This window comes from Plasmodium cynomolgi, chromosome 11 (assembly GCF_000321355.1).
Source record: "Plasmodium cynomolgi strain B DNA, chromosome 11, whole genome shotgun sequence".
Taxonomy (NCBI): domain Eukaryota; phylum Apicomplexa; class Aconoidasida; order Haemosporida; family Plasmodiidae; genus Plasmodium; species Plasmodium cynomolgi.
In genome coordinates this window covers 1,668,545-1,686,609 of record NC_020404.1, presented here as the reverse complement: position 1 = coordinate 1,686,609, position 18,065 = coordinate 1,668,545, and the positions used below count along the sequence as shown (strand labels likewise).

At 48.1% G+C, this 18,065-nt stretch overlaps 4 protein-coding genes across 4 annotated transcripts; 3 read left to right on the top strand and 1 right to left on the bottom strand.

The window, feature by feature from the left end:
- Nucleotides 1-1,157: 1,157 nt before the first annotated feature.
- On the top strand, nt 1,158-2,899 carry PCYB_114730 (citrate synthase-like; the record flags this gene model as incomplete). Its single annotated transcript, XM_004223352.1, has 2 exons — nt 1,158-2,365; nt 2,815-2,899. Coding segments are annotated over exons 1-2 (1,275 nt in total), but the record flags the coding sequence as incomplete, so codon positions are not given.
- A 990-nt stretch (nt 2,900-3,889) lies between these two features.
- Nucleotides 3,890-6,801, top strand: PCYB_114720 (hypothetical protein; the record flags this gene model as incomplete). The annotated part of the gene is made up of 3 exons (XM_004223351.1): nt 3,890-5,562; nt 6,013-6,480; nt 6,624-6,801. The coding sequence occupies 3 exons, from the start codon at nt 3,890-3,892 to the stop codon at nt 6,799-6,801; spliced, it is 2,319 nt and encodes a 772-aa protein (XP_004223399.1).
- Nucleotides 6,802-7,281: 480 nt separating this feature from the next.
- Nucleotides 7,282-8,892, bottom strand: PCYB_114710 (cardiolipin synthetase; the record flags this gene model as incomplete). The annotated part of the gene is made up of 2 exons (XM_004223350.1): nt 7,282-8,628; nt 8,707-8,892. The coding sequence occupies 2 exons, from the start codon at nt 8,890-8,892 to the stop codon at nt 7,282-7,284; spliced, it is 1,533 nt and encodes a 510-aa protein (XP_004223398.1).
- A 2,040-nt stretch (nt 8,893-10,932) lies between these two features.
- Nucleotides 10,933-15,918, top strand: PCYB_114700 (hypothetical protein; the record flags this gene model as incomplete). Its single annotated transcript, XM_004223349.1, has 10 exons — nt 10,933-11,037; nt 11,326-11,434; nt 11,664-11,759; nt 11,877-12,029; nt 12,218-12,317; nt 12,452-12,599; nt 12,774-12,942; nt 13,108-13,274; nt 13,477-13,755; nt 13,966-15,918. 10 exons carry the CDS (start codon nt 10,933-10,935, stop codon nt 15,916-15,918), a joined length of 3,279 nt encoding a protein of 1,092 aa, XP_004223397.1.
- Nucleotides 15,919-18,065: the final 2,147 nt, after the last annotated feature.

Sequence of the window (18,065 nt, the reverse complement as noted above, 5' to 3'; positions counted from 1 at the left end):
TAGTGTAGTTATTTTTTTTTTTTGTTTTTTTTGTTTTTTTTGTGGCCGAAGGGGAGTTAATTTCCACTCGTTCTAACGCAAATACAAATAAGAGATTCGAACAAACGCCTCATGGGTTTCGATTTTTTTATCCGAAGGGAGTTTTTAAAAAGCGTTCCTCTGTGAAGGAGAGGCACCTCAATGGAAGAAACAATGAGCAGCCTCCTCCTCCTCCGCCACCGCCATCACGGCCATCACCTCCATCAGTAGCCACCCCCCCAACGTAGTTCCTTTTAAGCCGACCACACTGCTTCTGTACACTTAACGGGAGAGGAGAAAACAACAACACGCACACATTGGAGTGTGGAGTCTGCAGCGTGGAGTCTGCAGCCTGCAGTGTGCAGTATGACCTTGTGGTGGTGCCAAAGTAAGAAGGCGCTGTCAAGTACGAAGGGGTGGCCACCCTCCCTTTGACGGTTTGTATTGTAACGAGAGGGAGAAAAAATGAATCAGTGGTCGGGATGGTGTAATTATTTAACTGTGAGTGTTCTCCATCATGCTTCTTCTAGTGGGGGCAGGGGGGAATAAAAAAAAAAGAAACCTACCAGAGAGTAGCCTTTCCCTTCAGGGTGGTAAAAAGGAGTAAATCCACACAGCATACCATTGCACTCACCATACCATTGCACACACATATGCGCACCATCCTAGTGAACCTACTCCACTGCGGAGTTAACCCCATTAGGAGAATAGCGAACCGTAGCGTGCATAATTAGCGAAGTGTCGCACCTACCCCTTTGTAAAAAACAAAACGAGGTTGTACATCAGCATGCGCAGTTTGAAGCGTGCCCTTTCCACCGTGAGGGGAAACGATTTCCGCCTCCGCCCTGTCAGTAATCCGGTGTATCTGATAAAACGGCATTTTAATCATCTCCATAAAAATGGGGACCGGGCCGAGGGTGCCTGTGGCCGTCCACAACCATGTGTCATGTTGGAGTCAGAAATTTTCTTGGACTTCAAAGGTGGCTAGCGAGTGGAGCGGCGGCAGAGCGGCGGCACAGTGGGAAGTGGTTGGCTCAGTTCTGTCCCTCGCTCCGTTCTGTGGAAACGACCATGATGCACAAAACTGGGCGTCCTCAACACATCTCGACTCGTGCGCACTTTCCCCCCTCTCCTGACAGGCCACTTCTACAGGGGAATGGACGTGCGGGACCTGTGCAGGCGGGTTACATTCGATGAAGTAATTTTTTTGCTCCTACGTAAGCGATTGCCAAACGAAAGTGAATTAAAAGGAGCAAAGTGTTACGTCCAAAATGAGTTCGGCCGATTTTGCGAGAGGAATGTCCTACAAATGGGAAAACTGCTTCAGACTTCGGACCCCTTGGAGCTGATACGGATAGCCCTACTACAGCTTTCCCACCAAGCAGAGGCAGAAGCAGAGGTAGGAGCAGAGGCAGAATCACATAGCGGCGATGATCCCGTTTTTAATTACCTCAAAATATTGGCTGCATCTATGAAGTTACTCCTGAGGTGGGATCATCATTCCCAGCTGGTCTCTCCACCCATGCAGGACTACGCAGATTTGAGTTCCTTCCTCATCGATGCGTATCCCATGGGGGGGAGAGAAAAGGATTCCCAGGGTAGAAGCAAACAACAGGATGGTGCAGAAGATATTAACGGTTCACTTGGGAGTAATGAACCCAAGGGGAAGGTCGTAACTCCCCATCTGTGGAGGGGAGAAAAAATCAAACTGCTAAATGCCTTCCTCCTATGCATGTGCGAACAGGGAATAAATGAGAATACCTTCTTCGTCCGCATGCTCAGTAGTGTACAGCACCACAATTATTTCAGCTTGTGTATCTCGGCTAGTACGTTCTACATCGATGCATTCAGGAACGTTGATCTGTGCCACTCCTTGGATGCCTTCCTCAGATTTGTGGTCCCTTCGATAGGGAGCACTAAACAGGGTGAGCATAGCCAGCTTCGTAAACACCGAGAACCAGAAGGGGTACAACTTCGACAGGGAGATCACTTGGACGACGCGATCGGAGCACCTCCACCCCCGAACGTCGATTTTTTCTTTCACAAGGGAAACTCTTACAGAGAAAAAAATGCCATCATTAAAGCACACCTGACCGAGTACTGCAACAACACATGTCAGAATAACCTCCAGTGTCTAAAGCATTTCGAGCAAGTGGAAGAATTTTTTTTAAAGAATCAAAACAGATATGCCTCCTGCTACTACTACCCCCTTTTGATATTTCACATTTTAAGTCTACCCCTTCCTTTGCTACCATCTGTTTTCTTCATAATGAGGCTACTCTCCTTCACGGCTCATCGGCAGGAACAAATTGGCAACAATAAGCTGGTGAAGTATGCAGGGGTTTACGTGGGAGTCCCACCCAGAGGGAACCACATGGGGATAGCACATCGTGGTGGCACATCGCCGCCATTGAGATAGCACCCCCGTTTTGGTTCTTTTCAGGGGTGTGTATGTGTGGGGGGTCTGTTCTTTCCGTCCAGTTTAGTGGCACCTCGGGAAGTTCTCATTCTCACGCGGTTGGAGTGGTTGCATAATTTTTTTTTTTTTTTTTATTTATTTTATTTTATTTTTTTGTTGCGGGCCTATCCAAACGGTAGACCAACTTGCCGCTTAACGCTACACCTGCAAAGGGAACAAAAAAGACATGGAGGGGGAGGTCAAATTGGAAAATTTTTTTTTTTTCTTTTTTTTCCCCCCCCTCCGTCACCACATGTCTGCGCAATGTTATATTAATTTTCACGCCAGGCAGAGCGTCCGCACGGGAGGAGACTCACCCCCGCTTTACTTCACAACAGAAGCGAAGCAGGAAAAGCAAAATTCCAAGCTGGGCTCTTCAGTGTCGCTGCTACTACTGCCACTACTGCCACTACTGCTCCATAGGTCATGCGGCCACGCCCAAGTGGGGAAGCGTTATGCATACTTGAGTACCAGAGATGCGGTCGTCACAGCGGGTAAACATACGTTTGCATGGTCTACCCCTTCCCCTTTGTGGGCATTTTAAAAAGGGACGTTTTCCCATTTTGGCACACTCTTTTGTTAGCTCCAGTTGTGGGGCGAGACCCTTTCGCTTCTCCCTCTCCCCCACCTCTTCTGCGCACTTTTTTTTTTGGGATGGGGGGAAAATAATTACGGCCTTCTCCTCCATAATTATCTATCGTGGGGGCAGCTCTTCTCCCCTGCCCATTTTTGCCTTAAAAAATATGCGCTCACGGGGGAGGGGGCACGCCACAGCAACGTAGCAGCTGACCGACGTAGCAACTCACTAACGTGGCAACTCACTAACGTAGCAACGCACTAACGCAGCAATGCACCAACGCGTATGTTTTTTTTTTTTTTTTTTCTTTCGAACTCTTCCTTTGGGCGCACATGGCTTCATCCCCACTTAGCTTAACGCGATGCCGATTTAGTTATATCCTCGCGCGTTAGCATTTGATGGCGAAATGGAATGAAGTCCCAGCAAGTTTGACTCCTCCTCCTGCTCTCCCCCCTCCCTTCCCAGGTGTACATACACGAGGTTGAGCATCTCCACTCACATGTACACACATATATTTTTTAAGTTAAGTTCCTGCTTTTGTTTTTGTGTCCTTTGGCATTGTTGTATCCCTGTTAGTGTGTGCCTTTTTTTTTGGGGGGTGGAGGGGAGCAGGGTAAGTAGTCTCCTATTCCTCCGCAGCTGAGAGCAGGCGCGTACAGCTGAGTGTACTTTTTGGCTGCCCTTTCCGCTGCTCTTTTGGCTGCCCCTTCCGCTGCCCTTCCGCTGCCCTTCCGCTGCTTTCTCTCCGTCAGTTCCTCCCCCCCTCTTATATGCCTCCTTTCACATGTGCCCTTACGCGTCACCACTGCGTGGATGCACCAGCTGCTCACCAAATCATGTTTAAATTCCTGCACGACATAGATGTGGCGAAGAGGAAGCTCCTAAACACCATTAACAACAAATTGGCACTCCCCAACGAAGACGATGAGTGCCTGTTCCCTGGGGATGAACAAACTATGAGCCGCGCACTGGGGGAAGGGGAGTGCTCGCTCCCAAGAAAGGGGCACCCTCCAAACGGAGAGGAGGATGGAGAGGGGGACGGTGAGGAGGGAGACCAGGACGACTCAAGCGAGTCTGACAAGGACGATTCGAGCGAGTTTGACAAGGACGATTCGAGCGAGTCTGACCAGGACAACTCAAACGAATCAAGCGAATCACGCGAATCTGACGAGGACGACTCAGTCGGGTCCAGTGGTGACAACCTTAGCGAATCCGACGGTGATGCGAAAAGAAGGGTGCTAAATAGACATGAGGAGACTGACGCACGTGAGGAGAACGGAAAAAGGGAGGACGAAGATGGAGTGGTTGCTTCCGGAGGGGCGGTGTGCAGAAGAAAGGATGCTGCTCCGATGTGTGCGCCTCCGCAGGGGAGGAGGGAGAAGAAGAAAAAGGCGCGGAAGGGGCAGCCGCTCCAGGGGCAACCGCTCCAGGGGCAGTCTCTCCAGGGGAGTGAAAGACGCGAAAACGGCAGCGTAATCGCCATCCGCAGCGAAGTTAGCACGGAGGTGGGAGCCATTCCGGTTGCTCAACCAATCAGAGGAGGCAGAGAAGGCAGTGAACGTGACGAGCGTGACGAGCGTGGCGAACGTGGCGAATGCTCTAAACGGGGCAGCCGCGCCATGCCGAGTAACGAAGCTGAAGTGGATGAAACAAAAAAAAGCTACCCCCCCAAGTTAAAGAAGGAAACGAAAAAGAGGAAGAAAAAAAACGGAAAAGATGGCACAAACATCCTTGCAGAGCCTACCATTTACAACAGTCTCAAACAAGAAGTAGCAAAAAATCTGTGTTGCAAAATAGAGAGTAAAAAGTATGACGAGGTGGTCAAGCAAATGATCCTGTTAAGAGAACTGTTCAGCGAAGGGGCAAACTCGATGATGGACCCTGAGATGGGCCAGTCCACAGAAAGGAACTGCTCGCGTGAGCAACATAGGAAGCTGGCAGAACAGTGCGCCACAAAGATATGCGAGCTGGTACTTGGCGATAGGAGGCAGCCGTTTGGGAAGCCCCCCCTAGTTCGCAGTGGGGGGGAGAAAGACGACAAAAAGGAGAAAAAGGAGAAAGACGACAAAAAGGAGAAAGACGACAAAAGGGAGAAAGACTTCAAGCACGAGAAAGACGGGGAACTCCTAACCAACGATGCAAAGGAGAAAACAAAAAACGAGAAAGAAATAATTGAACTGAAACGGAGAAACAAAATCCTTAGCGACATAAACGAGAGACAAACGAAACAGCTGTTGCAGCTATCGTGTCAGTTGTCCTCTAACATAAAAAGTGATTCTGAAAAAAGTGAACAGAACTACATGAGTGCTAGGGTTGACTCCATGGAGAGGGAGCTAACTCAGTTGAAGGGAGAAGTAGCTATGCTGGAAGAAATGGCAAGTGATAAAAACGTACATGTGAAAAAAAACTACGAATTAGGATGTCTTATAAAATCGCTGGAAGCCTCTTTGCAGAAGAAGTCCCATCTGTGTGTTTCCCTTTGGAGAGAGAAACAAGAACTACAGGAACGGTTACAACGGTGTCGTGAGCAGGTGCAACTGTCGAGGGAGGACTTGCGTGCCTGCAGATCGGCTTTGCTGGACATGCAGCGCAGGGAGAAACGACTCGCTTTCCAGTTTAGGGGTCTCTTAAAAACCCGTGGCGACAGGGCCAAGGGGATGCCCCTGCGGCGTCACAGAAGGAAGGGGCGCCTGAAGCTGCGCGGAGGAAGTGAAAGCGGAACTTGTAATGATTCAGCTGGGGATCCCCCGGCGGACCATCAAAACGGTGCCGATTTTGAGCGTCACCCGATCAGTGTCTACCCTCCTCGCCGTACAAGCAGCGCCGATCCCCCGCGGCGTTCACTAGGGGCGCAAGAGAGCCAAGCAGCCAGTTACTGCACCGACCGCTACACCAACCGCTTCACCAACCGCTGCACCGACCGCTGCACCGACCGCTACACCAACCGCTACACCAACAGAGATGCCCTGGAGGAGCTCTCGCGAAAGGTAAAGAATTACAAATTTTTTTTAGACGAATGGAAGTCTCTCTCTGTTAGAAACAAAACAAAAAAAGACGCGGAATTGAAAGAAACAAAAAAACTGCTATCACAACAGGTTGCAAAAAATGAAATGCTAGAAAAAAAATATCAAACTCTTTTGGAAAAAATGAGATTGCTTGACAGGGGTGCAGATGCAGACAAAGGTAATAACGACATGGGTACTGGAATGGGTAACGTCACAGACGGAGGGATACGTTGTGAAGGGAGTCACCAGGATGACGGGGTCTGTCCCCAAACGAAGGAACTCATAGACGAAGTAAATTTTTTAGCAAGAGAAGTCGACAAGCTGCGAGAGGACCAGCTCCTTCTGCAGGAGGACGTGAAAAAGAAAAGCACGATTATCGTGCACCTTATAAAGAAGCACGCCCTCAGCGAGCAGCATTTCAGGTACGCCCCTTCCCCCCGTGATTGGAAGAAGGACTACGTTTTGGAGTGACGATCCATTTGGAGATAGTTCTACGTGGCTTCCTACATGTGCAGTGTCGCTTCACCAACCAACCAATCACCTTACCTCCTTCCCCCTGTCGCAGATTAGACAACAGCCTCCCCATACTCAACAACAAGCTGACGTATGACGAAATCAGGAAGATAATGGAGGAGACCCTCATTGAAAATATTCGGCTTCGCTCAGATTTAGTGACCTTGGCCAAGTGTGTCAAGGGAGACAGCGCTGGGTCTTGTGTGGGACAGGACAACCCTGGTGAGTAGCAACCTGGAGGGGAAAAAAAAAAAAAAAAAAAGACCCTTCTGGTTGGTTCTCTCTCCACTTCAACTTCAGATTGTCTCTTCTCTTTCCCCCCTCCCCTTTTTTTTTTTTTTTTTTTTTGTGAATATACGTTGATCCATTTTGATGCGACGCATTTTGCTACGTCCCTTTTTTTTTTGTCACGTGTTGTTTGTCTCCAGAATGGCTGACATGGCTGACATGGCTGCTAAGGCTGACCAAACCGAAAAGGAAGAGTGGTCCTCCTCCACTATCTTCCGTTCTCCCCGCTCTTCTTGCCATTTTAAAACGCGCCTTTTTAATTTGCCTTCATTTGTGTGCCCCCAAGGTGGGGCAGCAGCCTGCCTCCGCGAAGGGCTACTAATGAACGTTGCCGCGAAGGGTCACTAATGAACGATACCGCGAAAGGCCGCTTCTGAACGTTGCCGCGAAAGGCCGCTTCTAAGCCCCAACGCTGGTCAGCGCTACGCGCCCCACATCATGTTGAGGGATATATACTCTACACAGTTATCCGACAGGTACTTATTCACAATAGCCTTCCTCAGAAGAGTTTTCTTACTGTCCTTGGAGAGTCCATCGAGTATGTTCTTTCCTGACCATTTCGCCATGTGGTAAGCACAATAGCTGAAAAATCCCTGAAGCAAGTTTCGATTAACCAGATGCGCGAGGGTCACCTGTTTTGAATCACTCCTTATTCTACTCTTATGTTCCTGCACAAACTGGCTGCATATTTTTTGGTCAAAAATGGAGACCATCACTTCTAAGTTACGTCTTGAAGAAAATCGATCCCAGTTGTATGAACCCACAGCACACCATAGACTATCTACCATAAGATTTTTCGCATGACAGTGTCTCTTCTGAAAAAAAAAAAACTCGCTGTTTCCTTTGTTTTGTCTCTTCAGGAAGTTATCTCCTATTCTGGACTCCGCTCTCTTGCGCAGGTTGTGCAGGTAGGAGTTGCCATGCGGGTGGGAGTTGTCAAGGGGATAGGAATTTGCTTTCCCCTGCGCGGGTTGGCTGCTCTCGCTACTCTCGCCGCCACTCCCGCCACTCCCGCCACTCCCGCCACTCCCGCCACTCCCGCCGCTCCCCCTCTGGGACCTCCTGAGAAATTTCTTAACAATGTGATACGTGGCGGGCACGTCTCCCACGACGTCCGAGTTCCCAGAAAGGAGAAACGAAATGTCCACCCCGTTGTTCAGGGCAGAAAACAAAGCTCTCCTGAGAAAACCGGGGGGGATAAAATAGCTAGTCGTTATGTGAATATTTTTCGTGGCTCCATTTTTAATAACCCACTCGAAAGTGGACTGAATGGACCTAACTTTGCTCAGCACATTCGACTCTAGCACTTGCACGAAGCAAGAGTTCCCCTGTTCGTCCGCATATCTGTTCTGTTCCTCGATTGGTTCCCTGGTGAAGGACGTCTTGGTCATCCTAAGTGAGTCGATAAAAACGTCTGCCAGATCTTTCACTGCGGGTCCTTTCACCTTTATGTGTAGGTCGTAGTACTGCAGGCGTTTGCCTCTTCCTTTGCTCATTTTTTCGCGCGCTTCGGGGTGCTCCTCACTAGCGAGTGGGTGCTCGCACCGGTTCGGCATGATTCCCCCCCGGGTGGAAGCGCTTCCCCCAGCTTCGCTCGCTTCGTTAGCTGCGTTAGCTGCGTTAGCTGCCTCTTCTGTGTCCGCTTCGTTCGCTTCCTCTGCTGCCTCTTCCTCCGCTTCTTCCTCCCCCTCGCCCACCTCTCCACTCGGGAGGACGCTCTCGGACACATTCATCGACCCGCAGTACGCAGCGCCGTCTACTATTAGTATCTTTCGATGGTCCCGAAAAAAAATGGGCAGCATATTCAGGAAGGAATTCAAAAAAGTGTTAAAAAAAAGCACATGCACATTACTCTCCTTCAGTTTGTTCACCCATTTATTTTTTATTTTCATACTTCCTACATAATCAATAAGAAGAATGACATCGCATCCTCTCTTTGCTGCATTACATAGACTATCCACCACCTCCTTGGCTAACTCAGAGTCGTCAAAAATGTAGGACTCCAGCCACACCCTCTTTTTGCTCTTTTCCATAGATCGAAGGATATCCCTAAAAGCTGTACGTCCATCGTTGTATATTTTTATTTTATTTCCAACAGACACTTTTCCATATTTTTCTTGGTTTTTTTTTAAAATATATTTCCACTTTTTTTTTATGACATCCTTTTCGTTTTTTTTCAAGTTTAGCTGTTCTACGTTATCTTCCACTAGCTGTTCGATGTCTATTTGTTTTTTCGTTTTTTTTTCCCCTCTGTATCGTCGTCCCCTGCGCCGTCTTCCTGTACACCGTCTTTCTTCACACCGCCTTTCTGTGCACCGCCTTCCTGCACACCGTCTTTCTTCACACCGCCTTCCTGCACACCGCCTCCCTCTGTCCCTCCCTTGACCGGCGGCTCGACTTTCCTCCTGATCGCTTTATACACGGTGCCTTTCAAATCGCGCTGCGTCTTCAGTAGGGCCTCTTGTGGGGGGAGGGACGCGGAGGGTGTACTTCGAACTGCTTTCCGCACAGCCGCTTCCCCTACAACAGTTTCTCCACCCCCATCCTTCATACTAGTGGCCTTCCCATCCACCAATTTTGTTCCCAGCAGGCCACCTCCCACTTCCCCCAAAATGCAGCACCCGCAAGAGCTCATCCTGCAGCGCTCCTTATGGGGGAAACACAAAGGGCTTCTCGCATATCGGGTATATTCAAAGAGATAAAAAAAAAAAAGGAAAACTCAGAAAGGAGGGAGGATTAAGGAGTAATCTATCCCCCAAAGGACATGCCCACTGAACCGCCCAACACACAAAAAAAAAATAGGACCTTCAATATGGTACGAAAAAAAAAAGAAGCAAATGTGAGGATGTACGGATAGGCCGTTAAGCCAACCACGCCTTCTTTTCCTGACTCACGCGAATGTGTCAGAGTGCACGACTAGGGGGGGGTTTTCCCTTCAGCATCGCGCGTTGGAGCAAACACGATCGGAGTAGTGACCGAGGGAGAAGAAGCAAACAGGGGGAGGAAGGGCCCCAAATAAACGCCAAACGAAAAGTAAAAAAGGAAAAAAGGAAAAATTAAAAGAAAAATTTGAAACGAAAAATAAGAAACGAAAAAGCAAAAAAGCCGAGGAGAAAAACCAAGAGTGAATAATACCACGTTGTTAGCTCCACTTGTGAACCCCTGCCAAAATGAACGAGGTGAAAAAACAAACCCCCAAAATAAATGGCTACTTCCAATGCTCTGCTTGAATCCACCCCTACTGCCAAAATTGCATGCAGCGTGTAGCTCTTTGGAAAATTTTAGCAGGTCAACTAATCAGGGTATTTCTTTGTTGTGAGAGAAGCGAGCGAAAAAAAAAAAAAAAGGCTTTAAAACGGTCAATGATCGGAATGGCAGGACAAAAAAAAAAAAGGGGGGAGCCTCGCAAAAAGGAGTTAAGCCGCATCAACGTGTCATGTCACGATTCTGCATGCGCCGAGTTAACAGGAGGAGCAGCAGGTGGAGGAGGAGCCCAGATGCAGGCTGGCAATTTTTTCTCACTTCATTTTTTCCCTTCCCTTTTATTCTTTTTTTTCGACGCGAAAAAACAGAGCTGAACGCGCGAAACGCGAGTGTGCACGCCCCCCCCCCCCCCCCTTTAGTGGAGAGCGTGCAAACGCATGTGCAATTCTCTGCACGCCGAAAATGGCAAAGACGCGTCAGCAAGGAACACATCATTCGTTTATCTTCAGTGTGTGGCGTCGCATACCTTTCAAGAGACCCCTTTTTTGTAGTATCGTCTTAAAAAAAAAAAAAAATGAACTCATTTGAGCAAAAAAAGTGCCAAAACGGGCATACCTCCATTTAAGTGTGACTTATTTGCATCTAAGATAGAAGCAGAGAGGTAGATGCACGTGCATGTATATGTGGGCACGTACTTTCCTTTTTTTTTTTTTTTTGTGGAGGTTAAAATGATAGGCCACCGACATAAAAGGTAACCCTCTCTGTGCTTCTAACACGTGTCTGTCTCACCACATGGTAGCGCATGCTGCGCGCCAAGAAAAGGTTTGCATTCGAACGGACAAACAACCAAGGAGGAGTAGTTCACCAAAATGGGGTTCCTACTTCTTTATTCGATTATATGTTGGCTGCTAATGGGAAGCGTCGTCTCCATCTACGACGACAACTTTGCGTTCACGTTTAAGGAGGTGAATAGGGTAAGGCGGCGGAGGGCGAGGGAAGCGGCGAGGGGGGACAGTCACATGTGCTATACAAACGGGGCGAACTACACCTCGATGAGGGCGCAAACGGAGAGAAGTGCGCACCGGAGAGGGCCCAATCAGCAGTGAACCCCTCAGCTTACGGCGAGGGTAACAAGCCCTGTAAAACACTGCAGTGTAGACCCCCACATATACATACATAAACACATGCATACATAAACGCATGCATACGTTCATACATACATGCACACATCCGCGCACACCCAATGACTCCTTCCTCCAAAGGTCCACACTGTCAAAAGTGACGTCCTCAAATTTGAAATAGAACTTCTTCTGTCCTTCAACACGGAAATGACTGCAAAGGAATTTTTCTTAACGGCGTTGATCCCTGCCAGTAAGTCTGCCTCCAAGTGCACCAGGGGGGTGGGTACATACGTGCACGTGTTGTGGCTGCTGCCCTGCGCTGGTCTCGCTTCGACTCGCAGAGGGGAGAAGAAGAGGGAGAAGGAGAGTCGGTGTGTATGCGTCCCCACCTCCTTTCACCCCTCACCCGCTTCCCACCTCACCCGCTTCCCACCTCACCCGCTTACCGCCTCACCCATTCTCCCCTCTCGCTCCGCAAGAAAACCTACGCGTGTTGGCCTTCCAAAGAGAAGACGACAAAGCGGTGCAGGAAAATGTAGAAATTCGCCTGAACAAGGAAGCTGCGGGAGAAAAAGGTAACCCCCACACGCACTTGTGTGCCGGCTGTTTCTCCAAAATGTGTGTCCACCTACTGAGTAGAGAGAGTATCATCCTGGGCCGTGGATCTCCTTTCTTTCCCTCACCCAACTCAGACCCATGTGATTATCTAATCACGTCGAAGATGTACCTTCTGAAGCTCTCCTCAGAGGAGCTTAAAAAATTCAAAATTTATCGCTACCCCTTTGCGAACAAAGAGAAGCCCCCACCTGTCCCCCCCCAATATGAATACTCAGAGGAATCGCTAAGTTATTAAATTGGTTTAAGCAGGCGTGCAGACACGTGCCAGCAGACACGTGCCAGCATACACATGCCGTCATCCACATGCAGAACTGCGCTCGGTGTACGGCACGATCAAGTGCACCGATACATATATACATATACACATACACGTGTGTGTGCTTTTTTTTTTCTCCCCCGCGACCTCTCTGCGCAGAAAACTTCTTCCCCAGCGAAGGAACGATATACCCCTCAAACTACTTTTTAAAAATCTCCGTGGAGGTTGCCAAGGGCGGGTTCAGCTCGGATGGCATTTGGTGAGTCCGTGCACAGCCGCTTGGACAACCGCGTGGACAGCCGCGTGGACAGCCGCGTGGACAGCCGCGTGGACAGCCGCTTGGACAACCGCTTGGACAACCGCGTGGACACCCCCGCAAGCAACCCCTCGCAGGATTTTCGCCCTAGCCGAAAAGAACAACACTAGGACGGGGAACCAAGAGTGCACAATTTACTCGAATGAGTTGGCCGAGGTGTTTCTCCCGATGGCCACCCACAACGACCTCTTCCTCTTGTACTGCAACAGCGCCACCAACGCGGAGGTAGGAAATAGAAAAAAATATATATATATAAATAAAATAACGCATACGCATGGGTGGGTGTCCCCTGATGGAAGTAGACCTTTCGACGCGCCCAGCCCGTCTCCACGTCTCTCTTCACCAACTTGCACACGCAATCCTCACAAAGCAAGCAATTCCATTTACCTACTCTCGAAGCTACTCAACTTAGTTCCAGACTTGAGAAAAAGCTTCGACGTCAAAATATTCGCCACCAAAGCGTTTTATGGAGCCGAGGGGGTGAAGTACACCATTCAAATGAGCTTAGGCGAAATTGCTGCTGCGTTGAAGTTGGGTAGGAATTTGAGGAGACGGTTCCTTCGGAGCCGTTAGGAGAGCAGACCATCTCAAGTGTGTGCGCGAGTATCACATGCCCATGCATGGCACTTTCGTTTGTTTCTTCGTCTACTCCGTCTCATTCTTCTCATTCTTCTCATTCTTCCCCTTCTTCCTCTTCTTCCCCTTCTACTTCTTCCCCTCTCGTCCTCCCAAGACCAAGTGGTGATCCACCTGAAGATGCCCCCAGACCTCTGCTACGCCAACTCCTGCTTCAGCACAAACAAGGAGGACCCCTGCCGGAACGTGAAGGCGGGCCACTTCGAGCAGTGCGCGTACACCTTCCGGAACTACGAGTTTGTGTTGAAGTCCAGCGAGGGCCAGGTGGGAGCAGCGAAGCGGCTCAACTGGGTGGCGACTCAACTGGGTGGCGGCTCAACTGGGTGGCGGCTCAACTGGGTAGCTGCCTAACCGATCCGCCGCCTAACCGATCCGCCGCCTAACCGATCCGCCGCCTAACCGATCCACCGCCTAACCGATCCGCCGCCTAACCGATCCGCCGCCTAACCCGCCCAACCCCCCGAAGGTCGTGCAGGACCAAGTGGAAGTGCTGCTGGAAAACATCAACCACCCCCTCATCAACCTGGAGAGCGATAAAAACTGGACGATAAATCTCCTCACTGTGGACAGCTCCAACTTTGCCATCAGTCAGGAACACAAAGAAATTTTGCAGAGGGTCTCGAACGACGTGTGCTCCAAAAAGTTCATCCAAAAATTTGTGAACGTTCATGCGGACATCGTCACGTGGATGAACTCCCACCTAGCGGTGGTGCCCACGCCTAAGTTGACGCCCCTCGTGGTGGAGGTAACGCAGCCGGCGGGGAGAGAGGGCGTGTTACCACACCGGTCGACATGCTCATCACCCTACCACTTAGCACACCGTCGACGCGCTTCTCAAACGGCTCATCCGGCCACTTACCGCTTAACGTACCGCTTAACGTACCGCTTAACGTACCGCTTAACTCACCGCTTAACTTACTTACCACTTGACTTACCGCTTACCCCCCCTGCGCAGCCAACCGACCAGCACGGGCTGCTGGAGGACCCCCTGCTAGTGCAGCTCAAGCTGCGCTTCCCGGAGACGCACCTCTTCAGCAAGTGCACGGTGGAGCTCAAGACCATCCACAGTTTCGCGTCAGTCACAAGCAGGAGCGAACACCGACTAGACCGCTACAACATGAAGTTGATGTTACCCAACTCAGCATTCAAGCCGGTACATTATGACCAGCACCGATTGTATGTCCAAAAAAAGGCCATCCGAAATAACGACTTAGTAAGGTTCGCACTCAACGTTACCAAATACAACAGTAGAGACTACTGGAGAATCACAATTGGCTGTCTAAATAGTGAGAACAAATACATAAGGGAGGCACAGGCCCTGTTTACATATCCCATAGAAAATAAAAAGATGTTCCTAAGTGACCTTTACTTTGGAGAGAAGCTTGCCAACAACACCTACCTGTTTTACCTAAATGTATTTCTGTTCGATGAGAAGGAAGTAGAAATTAAGTTGTCCCTCCAGGATGGCTCCACTCCTTTGGTGGCACGTCCCCCTACTGCAATACAGACAAAGGATAAAACGCACCTAACTGACACATGTGATGCCTATGTCCACACCTCCTGCTACGATTTAGTATACCATGAATGCTCGAAAGAGCACCAGACTATACTGTACAAAATTAACTCCTACAGATCGACGAACAAACACTTCACTGTATTATTCCCACTTGTCATCCCAGAAGGAGAAAAAAAATTCACCTTACAAATAACTGTTGAAACGAAGAAGAATGCGAAACGTGTACAGAAAGATATACACGTGGACATAGATCATATAGTATCTCATAACGGTAAAGCGCCTTGTGTAAATAACCTTATCACAACATTGCGGAAATATCAATCGTATGAGTCCCACTTATTTCTTCTCTTCAGAGCAGTGAATTGCTACCGAGTGTATGAACCCTTCCTGATTAACCATCATAAAAGTGAAGGGTTTCATGCAAAAACGGATTCATCACAGTATGGAGATAAGTTCACCTTCCAGAAAACGTACAGACAGACATTCCCCGTGAATTACGAATCGGTGTCGCAACTCATTTTCGATCATCACCTAATTAGTGTCATCACCATTATCCTAATTGATGATGCGTTTTTTTTAAATTCACGCATACCAAATGGAGAAACAGAAATTGTCAAATTTTTTAAAAAAAAAATCCTCTCCCTTCCTTATAATAAATATTACCTAGTTAATTACTCCAACCAAAATGTACTCATCAGTATGTACACATATGTCGATGTTGAAGAGGTCAAAATTGACATTGTCCAGAAATCTTCAGACATTCAACACGTTGTAGCAGCTTTGGATAAAGCTATCTCCTTTGCTGAATATGTAAAATCGAAGGAGACACACTACATGCATACCGAGTACAGCATTTTATTGCTAACCGATATGGAAGGAATGGACACTGTGAGAGCGGCTACAAGTCAATATGTTAAAAACGAAAATGATGTCGAGAAAAATTTTTCGAGGATTTACGTCCTATCCTTTGAAAAGGGGGAAGACTTCTCCAACAATGATATACTTAATGAATCCATTCAGAATGTGCAACATATGTACACATACAATACAAAAAAAACGGACCATATTTTCTTCACTTCCTTTCACAACTACACAGTTGATGAGGAACTCATGGTACACTACGCCAAGGCCGCCCTCCAAGATTATCTCCTCCTGCACACACAGATTTACAAAACGGCGTGGTACTTAATAGGCATATGCAGATACAACGTCGTGAAGAACAGCCCTCCCACTCGAAAACTGCACTTGTTCTACGTTGACAAGAATGTCAAAACTGTCACGTATTCCATTTCGGCTGACGAGGCCAAGAGCGTGCTCGACAACTCCTCCGCCGATTCCTACCAGGACATGTGCAACATTTTCACGCAGCTGCAGTTGCTGGGGCATAGGTAGCGCCGCTGCGACACTTCCCCAGTTGGCCCATTTTTGCGGACAACTGGGCAGTGTGCCCAACCGTTTGTGAGGCTTCTTCCAAATAGCTCTTCTTAAAAGAGGTGAAAAAGAGAGAAAAAAAAAAAATCTGACTCGTTCATGCAAATAGCCATTTTTAGAAAAAAAAAAAGAAAAAAAAACCTGACCTAGCTATACAAATAGCCATTTTTGTAAAAAAAAAGAAAAAAAAACCTGACCTAGCTATACAAATAGACACTTTCTAAAAAAAAAACACAGCAAAGTAACAGCTAGCTGGAATGTTTTACCTATGCACATTCGCCCACACATGTGTGCAATTTTTTCAAAATTAGTTTCATTCTGCGCAAGGCTGACGCGCGCTCTACACCAAAGTTCATCCTTTTAACGTAAGCATTTCCCCCAGTTGGAGCCTTTCCGTAAAAGCTGCGAAGAAGATGCAACATAATTTAGCAGTGTGTATGCGTATGTCTGTGTGTCTTTGTCTGTGTGTCTTTGTCTGTGTGGGGAAATGTCATAATGTACTTACAGAGGAGAGCCCTTCAGTAGTGCCCCTTTACCCTGCAAGTGTCGTACGCAGCGCTGGAGAGCTCCTTGTCATGCCACCTTGCGCTTCGATAAATTGGCAAACAGTGTGTGGGTACCCAATTTGAAGTTAAAGAGTATAGTCAGACATAAAATTCTGGGCTAGCTTTGTGCTGTTCACTGCCCCATTCAACTGTGAAACGAGTGGAGGGAAAGACATATTTATCCTTCCCATGGATCGAAGTACCCGTTTTTTCCCCCCCTTTTAGGGAAGCATTAACAGAAGCGAATGCATATGGTCCTACGGTAGGTTTTAAAAACTCTCACGTTGTTCGTTCTTTATTTTAATGACGCCATTTTCAGTTTTATGGCTTTTTAGGATGGTGTGTCCGTTCATGCATGCCTCTTTAAGGGCGCCCACCCACTCCGTTTGTAAAAATGTATATATAATTATATGCACATGTACATAGGTGCGTTAATCCCCCGTTCGCCTATTTTTTTCCTTTCTCCTAAATTGACTACAGAGGGAAGCGTTCCTTTGGGGGGAATGCCCCACACCTTTGGTGTAGTACATACCGACAGACGCACATTCACGTATGTGCAAGGTAGTGCATTTGGGTGTGTGTAGAGGGATGGGGCTACCCTATTGAATATCTTTTTTCTACAACCGTTTTACCTCCACCAAACCGTGTACATGTCGTTACTCTGGTTTGTCATTTTTGGGAAGTGCACGAGTCGGTGCAGCGCCGCAGAAGGCAACGTTTACAAAAAGTTGTTCATACTAACCTGCAGTGGTCAATGGCTAAACTTTTGCGAGACTCCTGCAAATGCGCACCCTTTGTCAGTATGACATGATATAAATGCCTTAGTCCACCGAGGTGGGGAATTGCCTCTCCGGAGTTGTAACGAGAGGGACGCTACTTCGAGTCTGCATCCGTGCAGTTTTGTATGTCTAGTCTACCCATTTGCTCGTGTTTTGTGCAAATTTACAAAGCTGGGTTGAAGCGATGGCAGCATGCGGAGATCGCCTGGAGGACATAACTGATAACGTTTAAAAGGTGATCCTGCTCTTTTCTCCATAGGTATGCAAACGTACATGTGTAAATATCTAAACGTGCGTTCTCTTTCCGCACTTCCCCAAGGCAGTCCTTTTTTTCTTTTTTTTTCTCTATATTTTAAGTTATGCGCGAATGGCAAGGTTGCGTTTTCCATAACGTCGGTGGTTTTTGTTTTTTCTCCCTGAGAGAGTTCCTCCGCTTAGGAATTTTTTCCCCTTTTGAGAGCCCCCCCCCCTCTTTGCCCTTCCCATTTTTACTCGACTTGTGCGTGCTTGCATATACGCCGCGGACGCAAAAGCGCAGTGGCATGAACATGCGTATAATATGTTATATATATACATGCATATATACATATAATATATACATATGAACGTGATAATGCGCGTGGTGGGTCCCTAAATCGGTTTGCGTTTTTGTGAGGAGGGAAATTCTTTGCAGTTCAATTGGCTCAAGTGCTTTCGTTTGTAAATTTCCTGCACAGTTCTCTCCCCATAATTTTTAGGCGCCACCGATTGGCACCAACCGCCCCTCTTCATTTTGCCTTTTTTT